General features: G+C 36.1%; 1 protein-coding gene across 4 annotated transcripts in view; it reads left to right on the plus strand.

Annotated features, from left to right (window-relative positions):
• Positions 1 to 1,038: 1,038 nt before the first annotated feature.
• The window catches only part of TOPBP1 (DNA topoisomerase II binding protein 1), a 70,302-nt gene continuing 54,085 nt past the window's right edge, over positions 1,039 to 17,255 (plus strand). For 2 of the 4 annotated variants that reach the window (XM_059920306.1, XM_059920309.1), the window contains exons 1-10: positions 1,039 to 1,226; positions 1,866 to 1,956; positions 3,956 to 4,090; positions 5,560 to 5,703; positions 6,377 to 6,558; positions 7,794 to 7,990; positions 9,447 to 9,626; positions 10,351 to 10,511; positions 12,216 to 12,379; positions 12,528 to 12,778. In XM_059920306.1, the coding sequence (XP_059776289.1) occupies positions 1,873 to 1,956; positions 3,956 to 4,090; positions 5,560 to 5,703; positions 6,377 to 6,558; positions 7,794 to 7,990; positions 9,447 to 9,626; positions 10,351 to 10,511; positions 12,216 to 12,379; positions 12,528 to 12,778 (1,498 nt within the window). In that variant the 5' untranslated portion in view covers positions 1,039 to 1,226; positions 1,866 to 1,872. Of the gene's footprint in view, positions 1,227 to 1,865; positions 1,957 to 3,955; positions 4,091 to 4,590; positions 4,759 to 5,559; positions 5,704 to 6,376; positions 6,559 to 7,793; positions 7,991 to 9,446; positions 9,627 to 10,350; positions 10,512 to 12,215; positions 12,380 to 12,527; positions 12,779 to 17,255 lie in introns of those variants that run through there. The other 2 variants (XM_059920307.1, XM_059920308.1) reach the window with 2 other exon arrangements.

Consider the following 17,255-nt stretch of genomic DNA (forward strand, 5'->3'; position numbering starts at 1 on the left):
GTTTAACAAGTCTAATAACTTTGGTTTATTCGTAAGGCTTTCCTCACTCCCTCCCTGACAACAGGCCTTTACCTTTGAGCCCCAGTGGTACTGATTCTGACTCACGTTCCACAGGTGTGTTCACACACTGCCGCTCTTTGCCATCTTGAGACACTAAAAACAATCGAAGGACAGGTCATGAAACTGTCACATTACTCAAGTCCTGATTTTCTCAATCTCAGTAGTCAAGAATAAAATGAGGAAAAACGCTAACTAAGTAGTTTGTCATTGGCCATCAATAAGCGGAGACCCTACAGTCCTATTTCACCTCCTCTCCCCTGACCTGTGCTATTTGAACATTAGGTTCCATCCCAGAACATGCCCAACACTCGGGGAATTACAGAGAAAGAAAATGAGATGCTCACTGAAGGGGGTGAGGTGGCACTCCTGAAGAAGTTGGCAAAGACCCCTTTGCACCAGGTGTGTAATTCACGTCATCCTGACATCTTTCTTCCCTTTAGACCTCTTGGCTGTGGTAGCGGGTGAGTACATTCGGGCTATACTGGAGGAAAAAGAATCCAGTCCGCCAATCCATGGAGTCAAAAAGACTTGGATGCAGTCTTAATTCTACCACTTACTGTGACCTTGAACACTTCATTTACCTTCCCTAAGCCTCAGTTTTTACATCTGTAAAATGGAGATACCACTATTTGCCTCACAGAGTTGTTCTGGATGATAATATATGGTTTCTCAGTATAAAATATTTATTAAGGAAACCTTTTCCCTGCCTATATTTTTTGATACGTTAGGGCCTCCTCTAAGGCACTTCTGGCCTGCGGCCCCACCCGTTAGCCGTGGGCGCTTGGCCAGCTCCCAGCGGAGCACAGGCCCGCGCTTGCAAGCCCTGATCGCGAGGCTCCGACCTCGAGTCTCCGACCTCAACGCTCCTGGTACCCCTCGCCCCCGGCCCATCGCGACATACGCTCCACCCACCTCCGCAGCTTACGCCTCCGCCCTCCTCCCGCAACTGCGGTGGCGTCACTTCCGCCGGAAGGGACGGGCGCGTCCGCGCGGCTGGCGCGAAAGTCGGGTCGCGGTTCGGCAATTTCCGGGTCTGCGCTTGCTAGGGCTGGGGGCGCCGCTGGGGGCGGCGGTTGTGTGCCGGGCTGGCTCCCGACCCCAGCCGCCGTCCCGCGGACCGTGCGGCCCCCCCACTCGCCGCCCGGAGACCCCCAGGCTCCACGGAGGTGAGTGAGGCTCGGAGTAAGGACCCAGCTCCCTCCCCCCGCCCCGCTGGGGGGATCGCGATGCTGCCTCTGGCCTTCCGGGCCCTGGTTTCCGGACCTTGTAACCGGCCTCTGGACCGGCGGATAGGACTTAGACGCCGGAGAGGGAGTAACTGCGGCTGGACCGAGAGCCGGGCCTTTCCCTGGGACCTGGGGAGCTAGAGCGTCCGGCCTTTTAGGCACCTGACTTTGCTGGCTGGCTCTCATGTTTATATTTGAAGTCCGTTTACTGAGGGCTGAACCTACCTCGAGGGCCGCGGATACCCGCAGGGACCGATTCGTTCTGAGCATCCTTACGCTTAATGCAATTGAATGACTATTGGCTTCGGGGACTTAGCCCCAGAGCAAAGGTCCTCGATGTGTTCAGTTTAGCGACATTAATTTCGTTCTCTGATTTGCAAGGATTGGTGTTGTCATCTTTTTCCTTGATTGTGCCCACATTCCAGTGTTTCTTACAAACCGTAATGGGTGAATTCATGGGCAAGGCCGGAATGTTTGTCCTTTGGCATTCTTGTCTTCGCAGAAAAATAGGTGCTTTAAACATTTAACTTAATATGTAATGTGTTTTTGTTCTTGTTAATGGTTCCTTTATTTTGACAGTTCAAAAATGTCCCAAAATGACAAAGAACCGTTATTTGTGAAGTTTTTAAAGTCTTCAGACAATTCTGAATGTTTTTTTAAAGCTCTTGAGGTAAGACTACTTGAAAATGTCTTGTTTGATGCTGTGAATTCATTTTGTTTTTAGTGTTTTTGATTTATTAGGCTTTTTTGTCTTAGTCATAGTTATTTTATTTTCGTAATAGTTTTACTGTAGTCTACATGCGTAGGTATCTCATTGTTACACATTTTTGAATTGATATTAGTATATCATTATGTATTTTGGGGGGCTTGAAATTTTTAATGACATTTCTATTGAAAGTGATGGACCTACTATTCTTGGAAATTAAATTGTTTTTTTTTGTCTACTAACCATAGACCTTTGTGTGTTGAAAAAATTTGAGTCAGTCCTATATTGTTTACACTTCACTTTTGTTGTTGTTAATTGTTAACTATGTCTCATTATGTACAGTATTATATCATCTAGGTAGTGTAGAGCCTTGGTACTCACAGACCACAGTAGCATCACCATGGCCTGAGAGTTGGACCCCAACTCAGACCTACCAGTTGGAATCTGCTTTTTAACAAGATCCTGTGTACGTTAAAGTTTAAGGAATGCTGTTGTAGCAGGTTTTTCTTTAAAGTTCATTCATTGAGCAAACAGTTATTGAGTGTCCATCATCTAAGAAGCACTGTTCTAGTACTTGGGATACATCAGTGATGAGAGCAGGCAAAGATCCATACTTTCTCAGAGCTTACATTCTATTCTAGCTGGAGGAAATAGACATTAATCAGACATATAAATGAGTAAACTATATAATATGTTAAAGGTGCCAAGTGCTTTGGGAAGAGAAAAACAAAACAGGTTAAGGTGTTCTGGAGGTTGTTTGTTGGGGGAGAAGGGAAGGTTACAATTTATTTTAAATGGAGTGTGATCAGGGTAGACTTTATGGAGAAGATGATATTTGAGTATACTTGAAGGAGGTGAGAAAATGAGCCATGTGGATATCTGCAGAGGAAGGTTTCAGGCAGAGGAAATAATCATACACAAGCCCTGGGAAAGTGCTTGTGGTGTCTGTCCTGCTTTAGTGTGGCTGTAGTGTAGTGAACAAGGGATGTGGAAAGAATGCTAAGGTATGCTTTAGAGAGTAAGAGTAAGGAGGTCATGAAGGGCCTTGTGGGCCATGGTAAAGACTTTGGATTTTTCTTCCAGTGAGATGGAGAGCCACTGGGGGGTTTTAATCGGAAGAGTAACATGATCTGACTTAATCGTTTTAAAAGGATCACCCTAAGTATTTAATGTAAGGACTTCAAAATTTGTTCAGAAAATATTCGAGTGTTTACTGGGAGCCAGGATATTTTGGCAAACAAGATAGATCATGAAATTTTCATTCTTAGAAGGGAGAGAGACAAAAACAGTATGTGTATACGTGTGTGTGTATATATATATACACACACACGTGTGTGTGTGTATATATATATAATATCTATGCTATTTTTCTTCATAAAATACACTAGAGGGATAGGGAAAGAATATTTTAGAAAAGGGTGATAAGGAAAGGCATCTCTGAGGAAGTGACATGTGAGCAGATGTGGTTGAAGTGAGGTAAGTCAGGTGAAGTCCTGGGGGGAAGAGTATTCCAGGCAGCGGGAAAAAGAGTAAAACCTCTAAATGAGGTCATGCTTAGTTTGTTCTAGGTTGCAAAAGAAAGCAGGAGTGGCTAGGGAAGAGTGAGCAAAAGGGATTAGAGGAAGAAGGTAAGTGTGGGGAGACAGGCAGGGGCCAGACTCTATGGTCTTATAGGCAATTGTAAGAAATGTGGATTTTATTCTGAGTGTGGTGGGAAGCTGCTGGAGGTTTTGAGCAGGGTGACATGACCTTTTTTGTATTGTTAAAAAGATTACCAGCTGCTGGGTAGAGAATAGGTCAAGGGAGGGAGAAGGAACCACTTTGGAGACTTCTGCCCAGGTCTAGTGAGAGATGACGGTTCCTTTCAATAGGAGAAGGGCTGGGTTTGAGATGGATTTTAAAGATAGAGTTCATAGGACATAAATACAGGTGAATTATTGCATATGCATTCTTTTTCTTTCAGTCAATAAAAGAGTTCCAATCAGAAGAATATCTTCAGATTATTACAGAAGAAGAGGCATTGAAAATGAAGGAGAATGACAGATCACTTTATATCTGTGACCCTTTTAGTGGCAAAGTCTTTGATCATCTCAAAAAGGTTTGCTAACTTTTAGTGTGTCCTTTCAGGTAGTCTGTTTTTTGGTTTGTTTTTGCTTCAGTAGACGTAAGTTCTTTACTGATCATGAAGTATTTTGCAAATTATGAATTGAGAAGAATCCTTTGGTTTTGGAAGACCAGAATAGTATTTTTCAAGGTTAATCATATTACAGTAGGCTTTGGTTAGTATGTAATTTTTATATTTCAGGAAATTTAACTTCACTTAGAATAATTTAACCCTGTAGTAATGAAGCATTTTATTGATGAAGTTCTACTGTACTTAAACTCAGTTTGATTGCAAGATATATTAGGGAAAAATAGTAGAGTAGGAAAAGACTTCAACATAATCCTTGGTTATTTACTGTCTTTCCTATGTGCTCTTGAATTTTAGTACCTGTACTTTGTATAGGGTCTGAAAAATTATATGCTAAAGGAAGCATTTGGGGGCCGAGCATTGCTAATATACCATTGAGCCATCTTATTTCTTTTTGTTGATTCTAGAGTCTACTGACTCATTACTTTTTTGGTGTCTGGACAAGAGAGAAGCATTGAAATAAAAGTAAACTGGCTGTAATTCCATCCAGATTTCAAAGAAGTGATTCTTGTTTGAAGGAGAAGAAAACATAGAAGAGTAGGTAGATGCAGTACTGTCTGTACAGTATATGGAAGGTCTGTGCCCACCTTTGCCAAAAGCATTGTTGGTCTTACCCTCCTTTTGAAAATAACACCGCTTGTAAGATAGAATCAATAGCATCGAAAACTCAGTTTTCTTATGACTGACTAAAAAGATAGCAATAATCATTTACCTTGTAGATGTTTACATCGGTCATGCTTTGGTGACTTTGGCAGCTGTAGGCTTTTTAGTCTGGGTTGGATGTGCTGATGTTGAGCAAGATTGTCACGTTTCTCAGTTATCAATGAAAGTGATACCTTAGGAGAAGACTTTGTGTGTCTTCCTTGGAAAGACATTGAGTTGCAAACAAAGTATTTAAACAAATGTAGGAACTGCCTAGGATTATACTTTTTTTGTAGCAGAATAGGTTTTTTAGAGGGGGGTTAGTTGGGCTCTCAACACTTTTTAACTGCTTCATTGGCTGGGTGCTTCATTTGAAAAGTAAATGTAGATATTTCCTAATTATTATGGCATAAGACTGTTACTCATATCCCCTATTGCTAAGATTGTGTTTGTTTCAGAGATTAAAATTTTAATGGCAATTTTGAGTGAGTGTGGCTTTTGGAGCTTATTTCTTTTGATAGCGTGCATTGTTTGATTTGCTTGTGTGTGTATGTTAACGTGTGGTGTGTCTGAGAAATTATATAATGGTTATTTTTTTTTCTTGTAACAATTTGGTGGTTTTTCTGCAGTGGTCATCAACTTCTGTAAAGAATTGGTAAATACAGTATTACAAAATGTAATTTTATAAGACCGGAGGTCTTTTTCTACTTAGTAAACGTTCTCTGTTTTTGTAGCTTGGCTGCAGAATTGTTGGTCCTCAAGTAGTCATATTTTGTATGCACCACCAACGATGTGTCCCAAGAGCTGAACATCCAGTTTATAACATGGTTATGTCTGATGTAAACATATCTTGTACAAGCCTGGAAAATGATAAAAGGGTAGGTGTTGCGGTATTGAGTGGAATATGGTCAATATGTATGTATTATATTTCCACACTTAACTTTTCACTGTGTAGGGGATATTTTGAAAGACCTTGCACTTGGTGTTTATGACCAATAACCAAGTCAAGATGACAGTGTATATCTTATTTTATTTTTTAATAAATTGAATACAGTGGAATCTTTTATTGCAGACTGGCTAGTTGAAGTTTTTTGTTTTGATTTAAAAAGGAAACTCACTTTTTTCCCTGTGTAATTTTCTGTTTGTTTTTGAGTCACATTTTTCCACCATAGTTACTTAATCTTTTAAAAAAGGATTGAGATTTACATGTATGTTTTTATATATTCTATATATAATTTGTATATTTTTAAGTATCAATATGTATGTAGTATATTAAAATATATAGTGTTTACTGTAGAACCAACATAGTTAAATTCATGGAGTTGCAAAAGATAAATGTAGGAAAATAACGTATATAAAGGTAATTATTCTAAAATTTATACTTTATCTTCCAAAAAGTAATTTCATTAATTATTTAACTTTATAGTGGTGAGAAACATTTGTGCATTCAAGCTAACAACAACAAAAGGTGCTTATGGGATATTGTATAAAAAAATGGAAGACATAGTGTTTGTTTCAGCATTAATAATATATTTTCTTTTGGGGCTACAGGAAGAAGTTCATAAATACGTACAAATGATGGGTGGACGCGTATACAGAGACCTTAACATATCAGTAACTCACCTTATTGCAGGAGAAGTTGGTAGCAAAAAGTATTTAGTTGCTGCAAACCTGAAGAAACCTATTTTACTTCCTTCTTGGATAAAAACACTTTGGGAGAAGTCACAAGAGAAGTAAGAAAGATATTCAGATATTTTCTAGATTTGAATAAATGATACATTCAATCATTTTGGCACATTGTGGGTTTTCATAGGGGAGGTTTTATGGTATCCTCTTTGGATTTGTTATTTGGGGACAAAAATAGGATCATTACTCTTCTCTCCAATGAAAACAAAAGATAATCTACAAGCTCTTATTATCAAGGTATAAGTTGATAGGTGGAATGGGCTATCGGCTTTAGTATTAGCTACAAGGTAAGAAATGCTTTGATAATAAAATGGTTTTCAGAAGTAAACATTTATAAAATAGTTGAGAAAATCAGTGTGGCAACTGTAGCTTTTATGCTGCATTTATCCTTCAGTACTGTGTCAACTTGTTAAGATGGAGAGTAAATTTTAGCCACTTTGGCATTTGTATTCCCTCCCAAAAGGGACATATTTAAGGTTGAATATAAACACATATAAGCCATTAACTGAGATGTGATCATTCAGTAAACATTAACTGAGCCAATTTTATGTACCTGGCCTGAGTTAGGCATCAGATGTAAGTGGAGAGCAAAACAGGACAGCATCCCTGCCCTCATGGAACTTAGAGCCTATTTCAAAGGATAGAATTGAGTTTCCATTAGAATTAGATTAACAACCAATAAGTCAAGGTACCACTGTTTGAATTAAACAGGCATTTTCCAGTCTTCCTTTCAACACCATCTAGGACATCCTAAACACGTCTCCACGTTGGCATCCTTATTCCTAGCCTGTTTCGTCAGCACATCGGCCTAGCATGGCAACAGAATGATAATGATATTTTTGTTGGCATTCTGCCAAAAATCATTCCTTATTATTTGTATAGTATAATGGAAGAATTAAAAGTCTGTTTTTCTAGTAAGCAACCAAAGAACCTTTGGGTTTTTAGGTAGAAATTTAGACTTATAATTTTGGAAAATGAACCACTTTGACCAGCATGGATTTACAGTTAATGAAATACATATTTTCCCGTAAAACAGTTTTATTTGAGAGACTCTGAAACATTAGTTTTTATTAGAGACATAGTTTGAGTTAGATGAACAGTTAATATCATTTGAAGTGTGTTTGTCAGTTTCCCTTTTGTTAATAATGATTAAAATCCTAAAAAATGAGGAAAGCATTAGTGATATTTCTGTTGTTTGTCATTATTCTTCTGGTAAAATTTAAACTATCTGGTATATTTAATATGTTAATGTTTTTTCTTTTTTATTGTTTGTTTTCCCCAGAAAAATAGCTAGATATACCGATGTAAACATGGAAGACTTCAAGTGTCCTATTTTTCTTGGTTGTATAATCTGTGTCACTGGCTTACGTAGCTTAGACAGGAAAGCAGTTCAGCAACTCACAGTTAAGCATGGAGGTCAATACATGGGACAGTTGAAAATGAATGAGTGTACACACCTCATTGTGCAAGAACCAAAAGGTAAAACTGTTTCCCAAATGAACAAATGCAACATTTTCTACTATTTAACATTTTAAGATCATTATAGAATACCTTTTACTTCTGACATGTCATAAATCTGCTATGATTTTTTTTCTTGCAAACATAGTTTGGTTTATAATCTTCAGAAAAATTACATGACTTCCCAAGTCTTTATCAGGTCATTGAATAAATATTAAAAAACAAAAATTTCCAGTGGTGTTTTATCTAAATTTATTTTCAGATCTTTTGTTTTTGGTTTTTTTTTTTAAAGTCCCCACACGGTTACCCAGTACTTAAGAGATGAGAGATTTGGATGAATAACAAGAAAGCTAATAGATGTCGCTAAATTACATTTCTTTCTAATTATAAATTTTAAAGGCTTGGCTTAGTTTTTAATTGAATGAATCAGCCTTACTCAATGAACTACAAGTTTTAACTTGAAGATGCACCTTGCAGAACATGAGACAACTAAAAGAAGAAAAATATATTACCAAGAAGAAGAATTCTTTAAAATTGCAGTTAATTTTGGTGTTCTATAACCTTTATTCTGGAGAATATTTTTTTTTACCAGTACTCTTAAAATATATAAAAATTGATAAGAGCAGAGTTTTATTAATATTTTTATTATATCTTTTTATATCCATACTGTGTTTTATTAAGCTCCCTAAATAAGTAAAATTAGGGAAAAAAATTAAAATCAATTAATAATTGTCTTTAAGTGAGAACTTTGGGTATGGCCAATTATGATATTGAGTAAAGTTGATAACTGCTATTGGTTTTCTGAATCTGAAGACAGTACATCTCTCAGCTCTCAAGAATGTCAAAGAAACCTTTCTTGTTGTTTACTATATGTTGTCCTCAGTTTCTCTATACCATTTCAAAATACATTGTGTTAAAAAGTTGTTGTAAGGTAAAAAAAGATACGTAGTTTTAATATGACTTATTTAACTATTTGCCTCTCTATCCTGGACTTCAAGTAGAATCCTGTTGACATAGGAGTAGTTTCTTGAAAGTTGGTGTTTTTTATATTGCAGACATTTATAATTTTCACGGTTATTTTATACAGTTTATTAAACCACATAGTTCTGTGAGTTATCCCCATGTTACAGATTAAGAAAATGGTTTAAAGAATTTAAATGATGGAGGCTGTACTCAAAAATATTGAGTTACCCCACAGTTGCCTCTGTCTCTGTGCAGTTTTGTAAAAGATAAACCCCCTCACATAGCATGTGTATTTAACAACACATAGAAAATATAATTGAGCAATAACCTAATATATTACCTTTTAATACACTGTATAGCATACTGTTAAAAGTAAGAGTAATTGCTGGTAACTTTAATTTTGTCCCAGGTAGATTTTTTTTATAACCTGTCATTTAAATATTTCTGCAAAGATTTTAATGGTTTGCATTTCTCTCTCTCTCTCTCTGTTTCTCTTTCTTAATGAACATAATAGGTCAAAAATATGAATGTGCCAGGAGATGGAATGTACACTGTGTGACTGTGCAGTGGTTTTTTGACAGTGTTGAGAAAGGTTTTTGTCAGGATGAATCCATATATAAGACAGAGCCTAGACCAGAAACAAAGACTATGCCTGATACTTCAACTCCTACTGGCCAGATCAACACAACTGATAGTAAGTCTCTTTCGGATTAAAGTAAACAGTCAGTTTTAAGACAGTCAGTTTTCTGTGTAAGCATTGATTTGTTAATAGGATCAGGGAGATACAGTAGGGAATTCCATCTTTTCTTGCTATGCTTCCAGGTATAATTGTATAATAAAATAACCAAATTGTATTAAAAATTAGTCCAGAACTCCTGATATTTCTTTTTATAATGAATGCGAACTTTCATACTCTCATGTAATGTGCAAGATTATTAAAGAAATTAAGAATATTAATAAAGACTTAAGAGAATTAATTTTTTAAAACTTGACTGGCATGCAGGTATTAGTACATTTTCTTTATTAGTTTGCTGCAATTGTTGTAGATCATCTATTCATAAAAATTTAAAACCATTTCTGTTTTGGAGGTATTATGTTGGCAATTTAACAAATGTTATAAATTTTTTTTCAAATGTAACTTTCCTGGACCTTAAAGCCAGCAACTTCAGATTTTTATTGGAAGCAAGTCACTATTAAGAGAATGTATTAAATATATTTTCATTTAAATAAGATATGAGCCTTAATTAGTTTCATTTTCCCTTTTCATACTTTGCCACCAAGATTTCAGTAAAAGCATTTGAATCTTACTTTAGAAATTGTTCATGGCTCTTTTTGTATAAGAAAAGTTCATGTGTAGGAAAATACGTAATCACAATTATTTTATCTCCATAAATTACATCTTTGTTTTTAATATGTAGGTCGTACTCTTTCAGAGGTCAGTGATATTTCCAACATCAGTGCAAGTTGCATAAATGAATCGATATGTAGTTCAGCTCTTAATAGCAAAGTGGAGACTACACTTGAAAATCTGGATGTCAGTGCATTTGAGGCACCTGAAGATTTATTAGATGGTTGTCGGGTATGTCTTTATCATGTAATAAATGCAGTAAGTGATAATATACTTTAGTACTTGTAGCTTCACTTTGAAGACCCTTCAGAGTTGGGCTTGTTCCTAATTTACATAAGCCCTCCACTCTAGCTAAGCAGATGCACTCATTAGACCATGTCTATCTTTTAGCTGTTAGGGGCTCTCTGCCTGGGATGTACCTTCATCTCTCATCCATTAAAAGTTCATATCATTTTTTTCAACTCTTCTCTGAACCTTCCTAATAACTACCTTAATCTTTCCATCTACTGTGTTTTGAGAGCATTTAGTTTCTGAACCACTTAATGGATTTTTATTTATAGCTATCATTTATTAAGTGTTTATAATATGATAGACACTGTGCTAATTATTTCATATACATTGTTGATACGTTTTATATATAATCCCATTTAATTCCCACAAATAACTCTAAAACAGATAATATTGAGACTGATACTTAGAGGACTGAAGTTCCTGTTCAGAATTTCACAGACATTAAGTAGCCAGACATCTACTCCAAAGCCTATATTCCTAACCATTAGGTGCACTGCTTTGTTTAATATCTCTTGGGCTATTTTATTTTTTAGTGTCTGAGTAACTATCTTATAAGTGCCTTTGATGGGATCATCATATATATCTTCTAGAACTGAATACTTAATATATTCTTGCTTGTAGAATCAATAGGCTAAGCATTAATTCTAGAGTAGCAAAGATTTAACTTTATTGTTAAGGAAATTGGGCAAATTACCTTCCTTTCTATACTTTTAAAACTTACCAGTTTACTAGCAGAACAGGAAGTGTGTTGTATAATCTTTTATCTAGACTATACTAATTCTGGATATGACTTAATTATTCTTACAGAAAAACATATGATTCCTCATTTTTGTTAAAGTGTATTCTAGTGATGGAGGTTATTTAGTTTGGGATATAAATGCAGTTAGGAATAGATTGGTCATTAAGAAGTTTTTTAAAGACACGTTATGTAAAATAGAGTTGAAGAAGATTGTTATATTGATTAAATTGGTTTAAATATATACATAACCCCATCCGTGCCTCAAAAAGTATATATATACATATTGATAGTTAAAAATAAGTTACTGCTCACGTATCATCCTAAGCATTCTGCTTAGCTCTTTGACTTAAATTTTCTTGTTTAATCAACTCTGTGAAAAAGATATCTCAGTATATAAGTAAGAAAATTGGTTTAAAGAGTCTGAGTATCTTGAGGTGGTCATGTGGTTAATCATTGGCAGCTGAACCAAAATTTAAACCTAGCTTTTCTGAATTCAAGTGTTCAACGCCAGTTTATTTCTGTAATTACTTTAAAATTTAAAAGTGGTAAGACCAATTTAAGAAGCTACCTGATTTTAGAAATTGCTATGCACTAATGTTCAGAAGATAATTGAATTATTCTGGCTTCTATTTTATTTAAAGCCTCAGAATACTTATCAAGTAGTGTCTACTGTAAAGGGTAATAATGCTATGGGATTGTGAAGAAATGATAAAATTTAAGAATACTTTAAAATTCAAACCTTCAGAATATACTTCACTTCTTAATGTATCTTAAAATGTAAACAAGAGTTGTCTTATTTACACACAATGGATTTAGATATATGCTTTTAATAAATAGGTTTCTATTGAGAGAAATAAGCCATTTTAAATATATTAATCTAAAGTAAATGTTTTCTTTCTTTGCAGATCTATCTTTGCGGTTTTAGTGGCAGAAAGCTAGATAAACTGAGAAGACTTATTAACAGTGGAGGTGGAGTTCGTTTTAATCAGCTCAATGAAGATGTAACTCATGTTATTGTGGGAGATTATGATGATGAATTGAAGCAGTTTTGGGATAAATCAGCCCACAGGTTTTGTCAGTTTTTAATTCAAAGCAATTTCTACGCTGTAATAATTTTTTTTAAATTGCATGTCCCGGCAGTTATGTAAACTGCATGGCAAGTGGGATTGTGGTCTTTATAGTTTAAACTAATATATAACTATGTACTATTTTTGTAGGCCTCATGTAGTGGGAGCAAAATGGTTGCTAGAGTGTTTTAGTAAAGGTAATATGCTTCCTGAAGAGCCATATATCCATGCTAACTACCAGCCAGTGGAAATTCCAGTTTCAGATCAACCTGAAAGTAAAACAACCCTTTTAAAAAGGAAGAACAGCAGCTTCTCTAAGAAAGACTTTGCTCCTAATGAAAAGCATGAGGAAGCTGATGAAGATCTGCTCTCTCAATATGCGACTAATAACCCAACCATAGGTAAGAAAGAGTGATTAGTGTTTACAGTCATTAAAATATTTTGGTAGCAGAATACATACATATGTGATTTCTGCCAGGTTCTCTAGAATTTACTTAAACTTACGTTTTTCTTCCCTTGAAGTTTTATGTGTGTTACTTCTTTTTTTTAAACAGGCAAGGCTAAGGGATTCTGGACCTTCTGACTCCCTCTTCTCTCTTCAACTCACTTGTTCCTCTTAGATCTGTTTTATACACAGGAATCACTTGGTTTGTGTGAGTTTGTAACACCCTGAGCTTTTATTTTAATCTTGTAACAAATGCCTCTTACTTGGTAATTGTGCTCTTTGATGGGTATAATGCTGCACTGTAGACTACCATCTCAGGATGTAGTCTTCTCAGTGTGGTAAGCAAAATTGCCAGTAAAGAGTTGTGGGCAGCATTTCTTATTTTTTTATTCTTTATACTTTGTTATTCTTCTCTCCTTTTGGCTTGTTCCCGCCCCCAACCCTTTTTTTTTTTTTTTTCTGTTGTGGTTTTATTTTACCTTGTTGCAGTTGTTTCAATTATAGTTTTATTTTTCCTAATATATTTTTTATCTTTCTAATTGTATTTTGTTTTTTATTCTCTGATATTGTACTGCTCCGTCCCTTCCCTTCCCTCCCCTCCCCTCCCCTTTCCTCCCTTTCCCTCCCCTTCCCCATGAGGCTTACGGAATCTTGGTTCCCAGGCCAGAGGTTGAGCCCAAACTCCTGTGGTGGGAGCTCTGAGTTCAAACCACTGGACTAACAGAGAACATAAGACCCCAGGGAATATTAATTGGAGTGACACCTCCCGGAGGTCCTCATCTCAGCATCAAGACCCGGCTCTATCCAACTGCCTGCAGACTCCAGTGCTGGACGTCTCAGGCCAAACAACCAGTAAGACAGCACCACCCATCAAAAAAAAAAAAAAAAAAAATGACACAACAAAAAAACATGTTGCAGATGATGGAGCAAGGTAAAAACCTACAAGACAAATAAATGAAGATGAAATAGGCAACCTACCTGAAAAAGAATGCAGAGTAATGATAGTAAAGATGATTCAAAATCTCAAAAACAGAATGGAGAAAATACAAAAAACATTTATCAAGGATCTAGAAGAACTAAGGAGCAAACAAACAGTGATGAACAACACAATTACTGAAATTAAAAATACTCAAGGAATCAATAGCAGAATAATTGAGGCAGAAGAACGGATAAGTGAGCTGGAAGATAAAATGGTGGAAATAACTGCCAGGGAGCAGAATAAACAAAAAAGAATAAAAAGAATTGAGGACAGTCTCAGAGACCTCTGGGACAACATTAAACGCACCAACATTCGAATTATAGGGGTCCCAGAAGAAGAAGAGAAAAAAAAAGGGACTGAGAAAATATTTGAAGAGATTGTAGTTGAAAACGTCCCTAACATGGGAAAGGACGTAGTCAATCAAGTCCAGGAAGCGCAGAGAGTCCCATACAGGATAAATCCAAGGAGAAACACGCTAAGACACATGTTAATCAAAGTATCAAAAATTAAATGCAAAGAGCAAATATTAAAAGCAGCAAGGGAAAAGCAACAGATAACATACAAGGGAATCCCCATAATGTTAACAGCTGATCTTTCAGTAGAAACTCAGCAAGACAGAAGGGAGTGGCAGGACATGTTTAAAGTGATGAAAGGGAAAGACCTACAACCAAGATTACTGAACCCAGCAAGGATGTCATTCAGATTCAACAGAGAAATTAAAACCTTTACAGGCAAGCAAAAACTAAGAATTCATCACCACAAAACCAACTTGACAACAAATGCTAAAGGAACTTCTCTAGGCAGGAAACACAAGAGAAGGAAAAGACCTACAATAACAAACCCAAAACAATTAAGAAAATGGTAATAGGAACATACATATCGATAATTACCTTAAATGTAAATGGGCTAAATGCTCCAACCAAAGGACATAGACTGGCTGAATGGATACAAAAACAAGACCCATATATATGCTGTCTTCAAGAGACCCACTTCAGACCTAGGGACACATACAGACTGAAAGTGAGGGGATGGAAAAAGGTATTCCATGCAAATGGAAATCAAAAGAAAGCTGGAGTAGCAATACTCATATCAGACAAAATAGACTTTAAAATAAAGACTATTACAAGAGACCAAGAAGACACTACATAATGATGAAGGGATCAATCCAAGAAGAAGATATAACAATTGTAAGTATTTATGCACCCAACATAGGAGCACCTCAATACATAGGGCAAATGCTAACAGCCATAAAAGGGGAAATCGACGGTAACACAGTCATAGTAGGGGACTTTAACACCCCACTTTCACCAATGAACAGATCATCCAAAATGAAAATAAATAAGGAAACACAAGCTTTAAATGACATTAAACAAGATGGACTTAATTGATATTTATAGGACAGTCCATCCAAAAGCAGCAGAATACACTTTCTTCTCAAATGCTCATGGAACATTCTCCAGGATAGACCATATCATAGGTCACAAATCAAGCCTTGGTAAATTTAAGAAAATTGAAATCGTATCAGGTATCTTTTCCAATCACAACGCTATGAAACTAGGTATCAATTACAGGAAAAAATCTGTAAAACATATAAACACATGCAGGTTAAACAACACACTACTAAATCACCAAGAGATCACTGAAGAAATCAAAGAGGGAATCAAAAAATACCTAGAAACAAATGACAATGGAAACACGATGACACAACACCTCTGGGATGCAGCAAAAGCAGTTCTAAGGAGGAAGTTTATAGCAATACAATCCTACCTGAAGAAACAAGAAAAATTTCAAACAAACAGCCTAACCTTACACCTAAAGCAATTAGAGAAAGAAGAACAAAAAAACCCCAAAGTTAGTAGAAGGAAAGAAATCATAAAGATCAGATCAGAAATCAGTGAAATAGAAATGAAGGAAACGATAGCAAAGATCAGTAAAACTAAAAGCTAGTTCTTTGAGAAGATAAACAAAATTGATAAACCATTAGCCAGACTCATCAAGAGAAAAAGGGAGAAGACTCAAATCAATAGAATTAGAAATGAAAAAGGAGAAGTAACCACTGACACTGCAGAAATACAAAAGATCATGAGAGATTACTACAAGCAACTCTATGCCAATAAAATGGACAACCTGGAAGAAATGGAAAGATTCTTAGAAATGCACAACCTGCCAAGACTGAACCAGGAAGAAACAGAAAATATGAACAGACCAATCACAAGCACTGAAATTGAAACTGTGATTAAAAACCTTCCAACAAACAAAAGTGCAGGACCAGATGGCTTCACAGGCGAATTCTATCAAACATTTAGAGAAGAGTTAACACCTATCCTTCTCAAATGCTTCCAAAATACAGCAGAGGGAAGAACACTCCCAAACTCATTCTACAAGGCCACCATCACCTTGATACCAAAGCCAAACAATGATGTCACAAAAATAACTACAGGCCAATATCTCTGATGAACATAGATGCAAAAATCCTCAACAAAATAATAGCAAACAGAATCCAACAGCACACTAAAAGTATCATACACCATGATCAAGTGGGGTTTATCCCAGGAATGCAAGGATTCTTCAGTATACACAAATCAATCAATGTGATACACAGTATTAACAAATTGAAGGATAAAAACCATATGGTAATCTCAGTAGATGCAGAAAACTTTTGACAAAATTCAACACCCATTTATGATAAAAACTCACCAGAAAGTGGGCACAGAGGGAACCTACCTCAACTTAATAAAGGACATATATGACAAACCGACAGTCAATATCCTTCTCAAAGGTGAAAAACTTAAACCATTTTCTCTAAGATCAGGAACAAGACAAGGGTGCTCAGTCTCACCAGTATTCAACATAGTTTTGGAAGTTTTACCCACAGCAGTCAGAGAAGAAAAAGAAATAAGAGGAATCCAAATCAGAAAAGAAGAAGTAAAACTGGCACTGTTTGCAGATGACATGATACTATACATAGAAAATCCTAAAGATGCTACCAGAAAACTACTGGAGCTAATCAATGAATTTGGTAGAGTAGCAGGATACAAAATTAATGCACAGAAATCTCTTGCATTCTTATATACTAACGACGAAAAATCTGAAAGAAATTAAGGAAACACTCCCATTTACCATTGCAACAAAAAGAATAAAATACCTAGGAATAAACCTACCTAAGCAGATAAAAGACCTGTATGCAGAAAACTATGAGACACTGATGAAAGAAATTAAAGATGATACAAACAGATACACCATGTTCTGCTTTGGAAGAATCAACATTGTGAAAATGACTATACTACCCAAAGCAATGTATGGATTCAGTGCAATCCCTCTCAAACTACCAATGGCATTTTTCACAGAACTAGAACAAAAAATTTCACAATTTGTATGGAAACACAAAAGAACCCAAATACCCAACGCAATCTTTAGAAAGAAAACCAGAGCTGGAGGAATCAGGCTCCTGGAC

Source organism: Balaenoptera ricei, chromosome 4 (genome assembly GCF_028023285.1).
Source record: "Balaenoptera ricei isolate mBalRic1 chromosome 4, mBalRic1.hap2, whole genome shotgun sequence".
In the NCBI taxonomy this organism is placed as follows: Eukaryota; Metazoa; Chordata; class Mammalia; order Artiodactyla; family Balaenopteridae; genus Balaenoptera; species Balaenoptera ricei.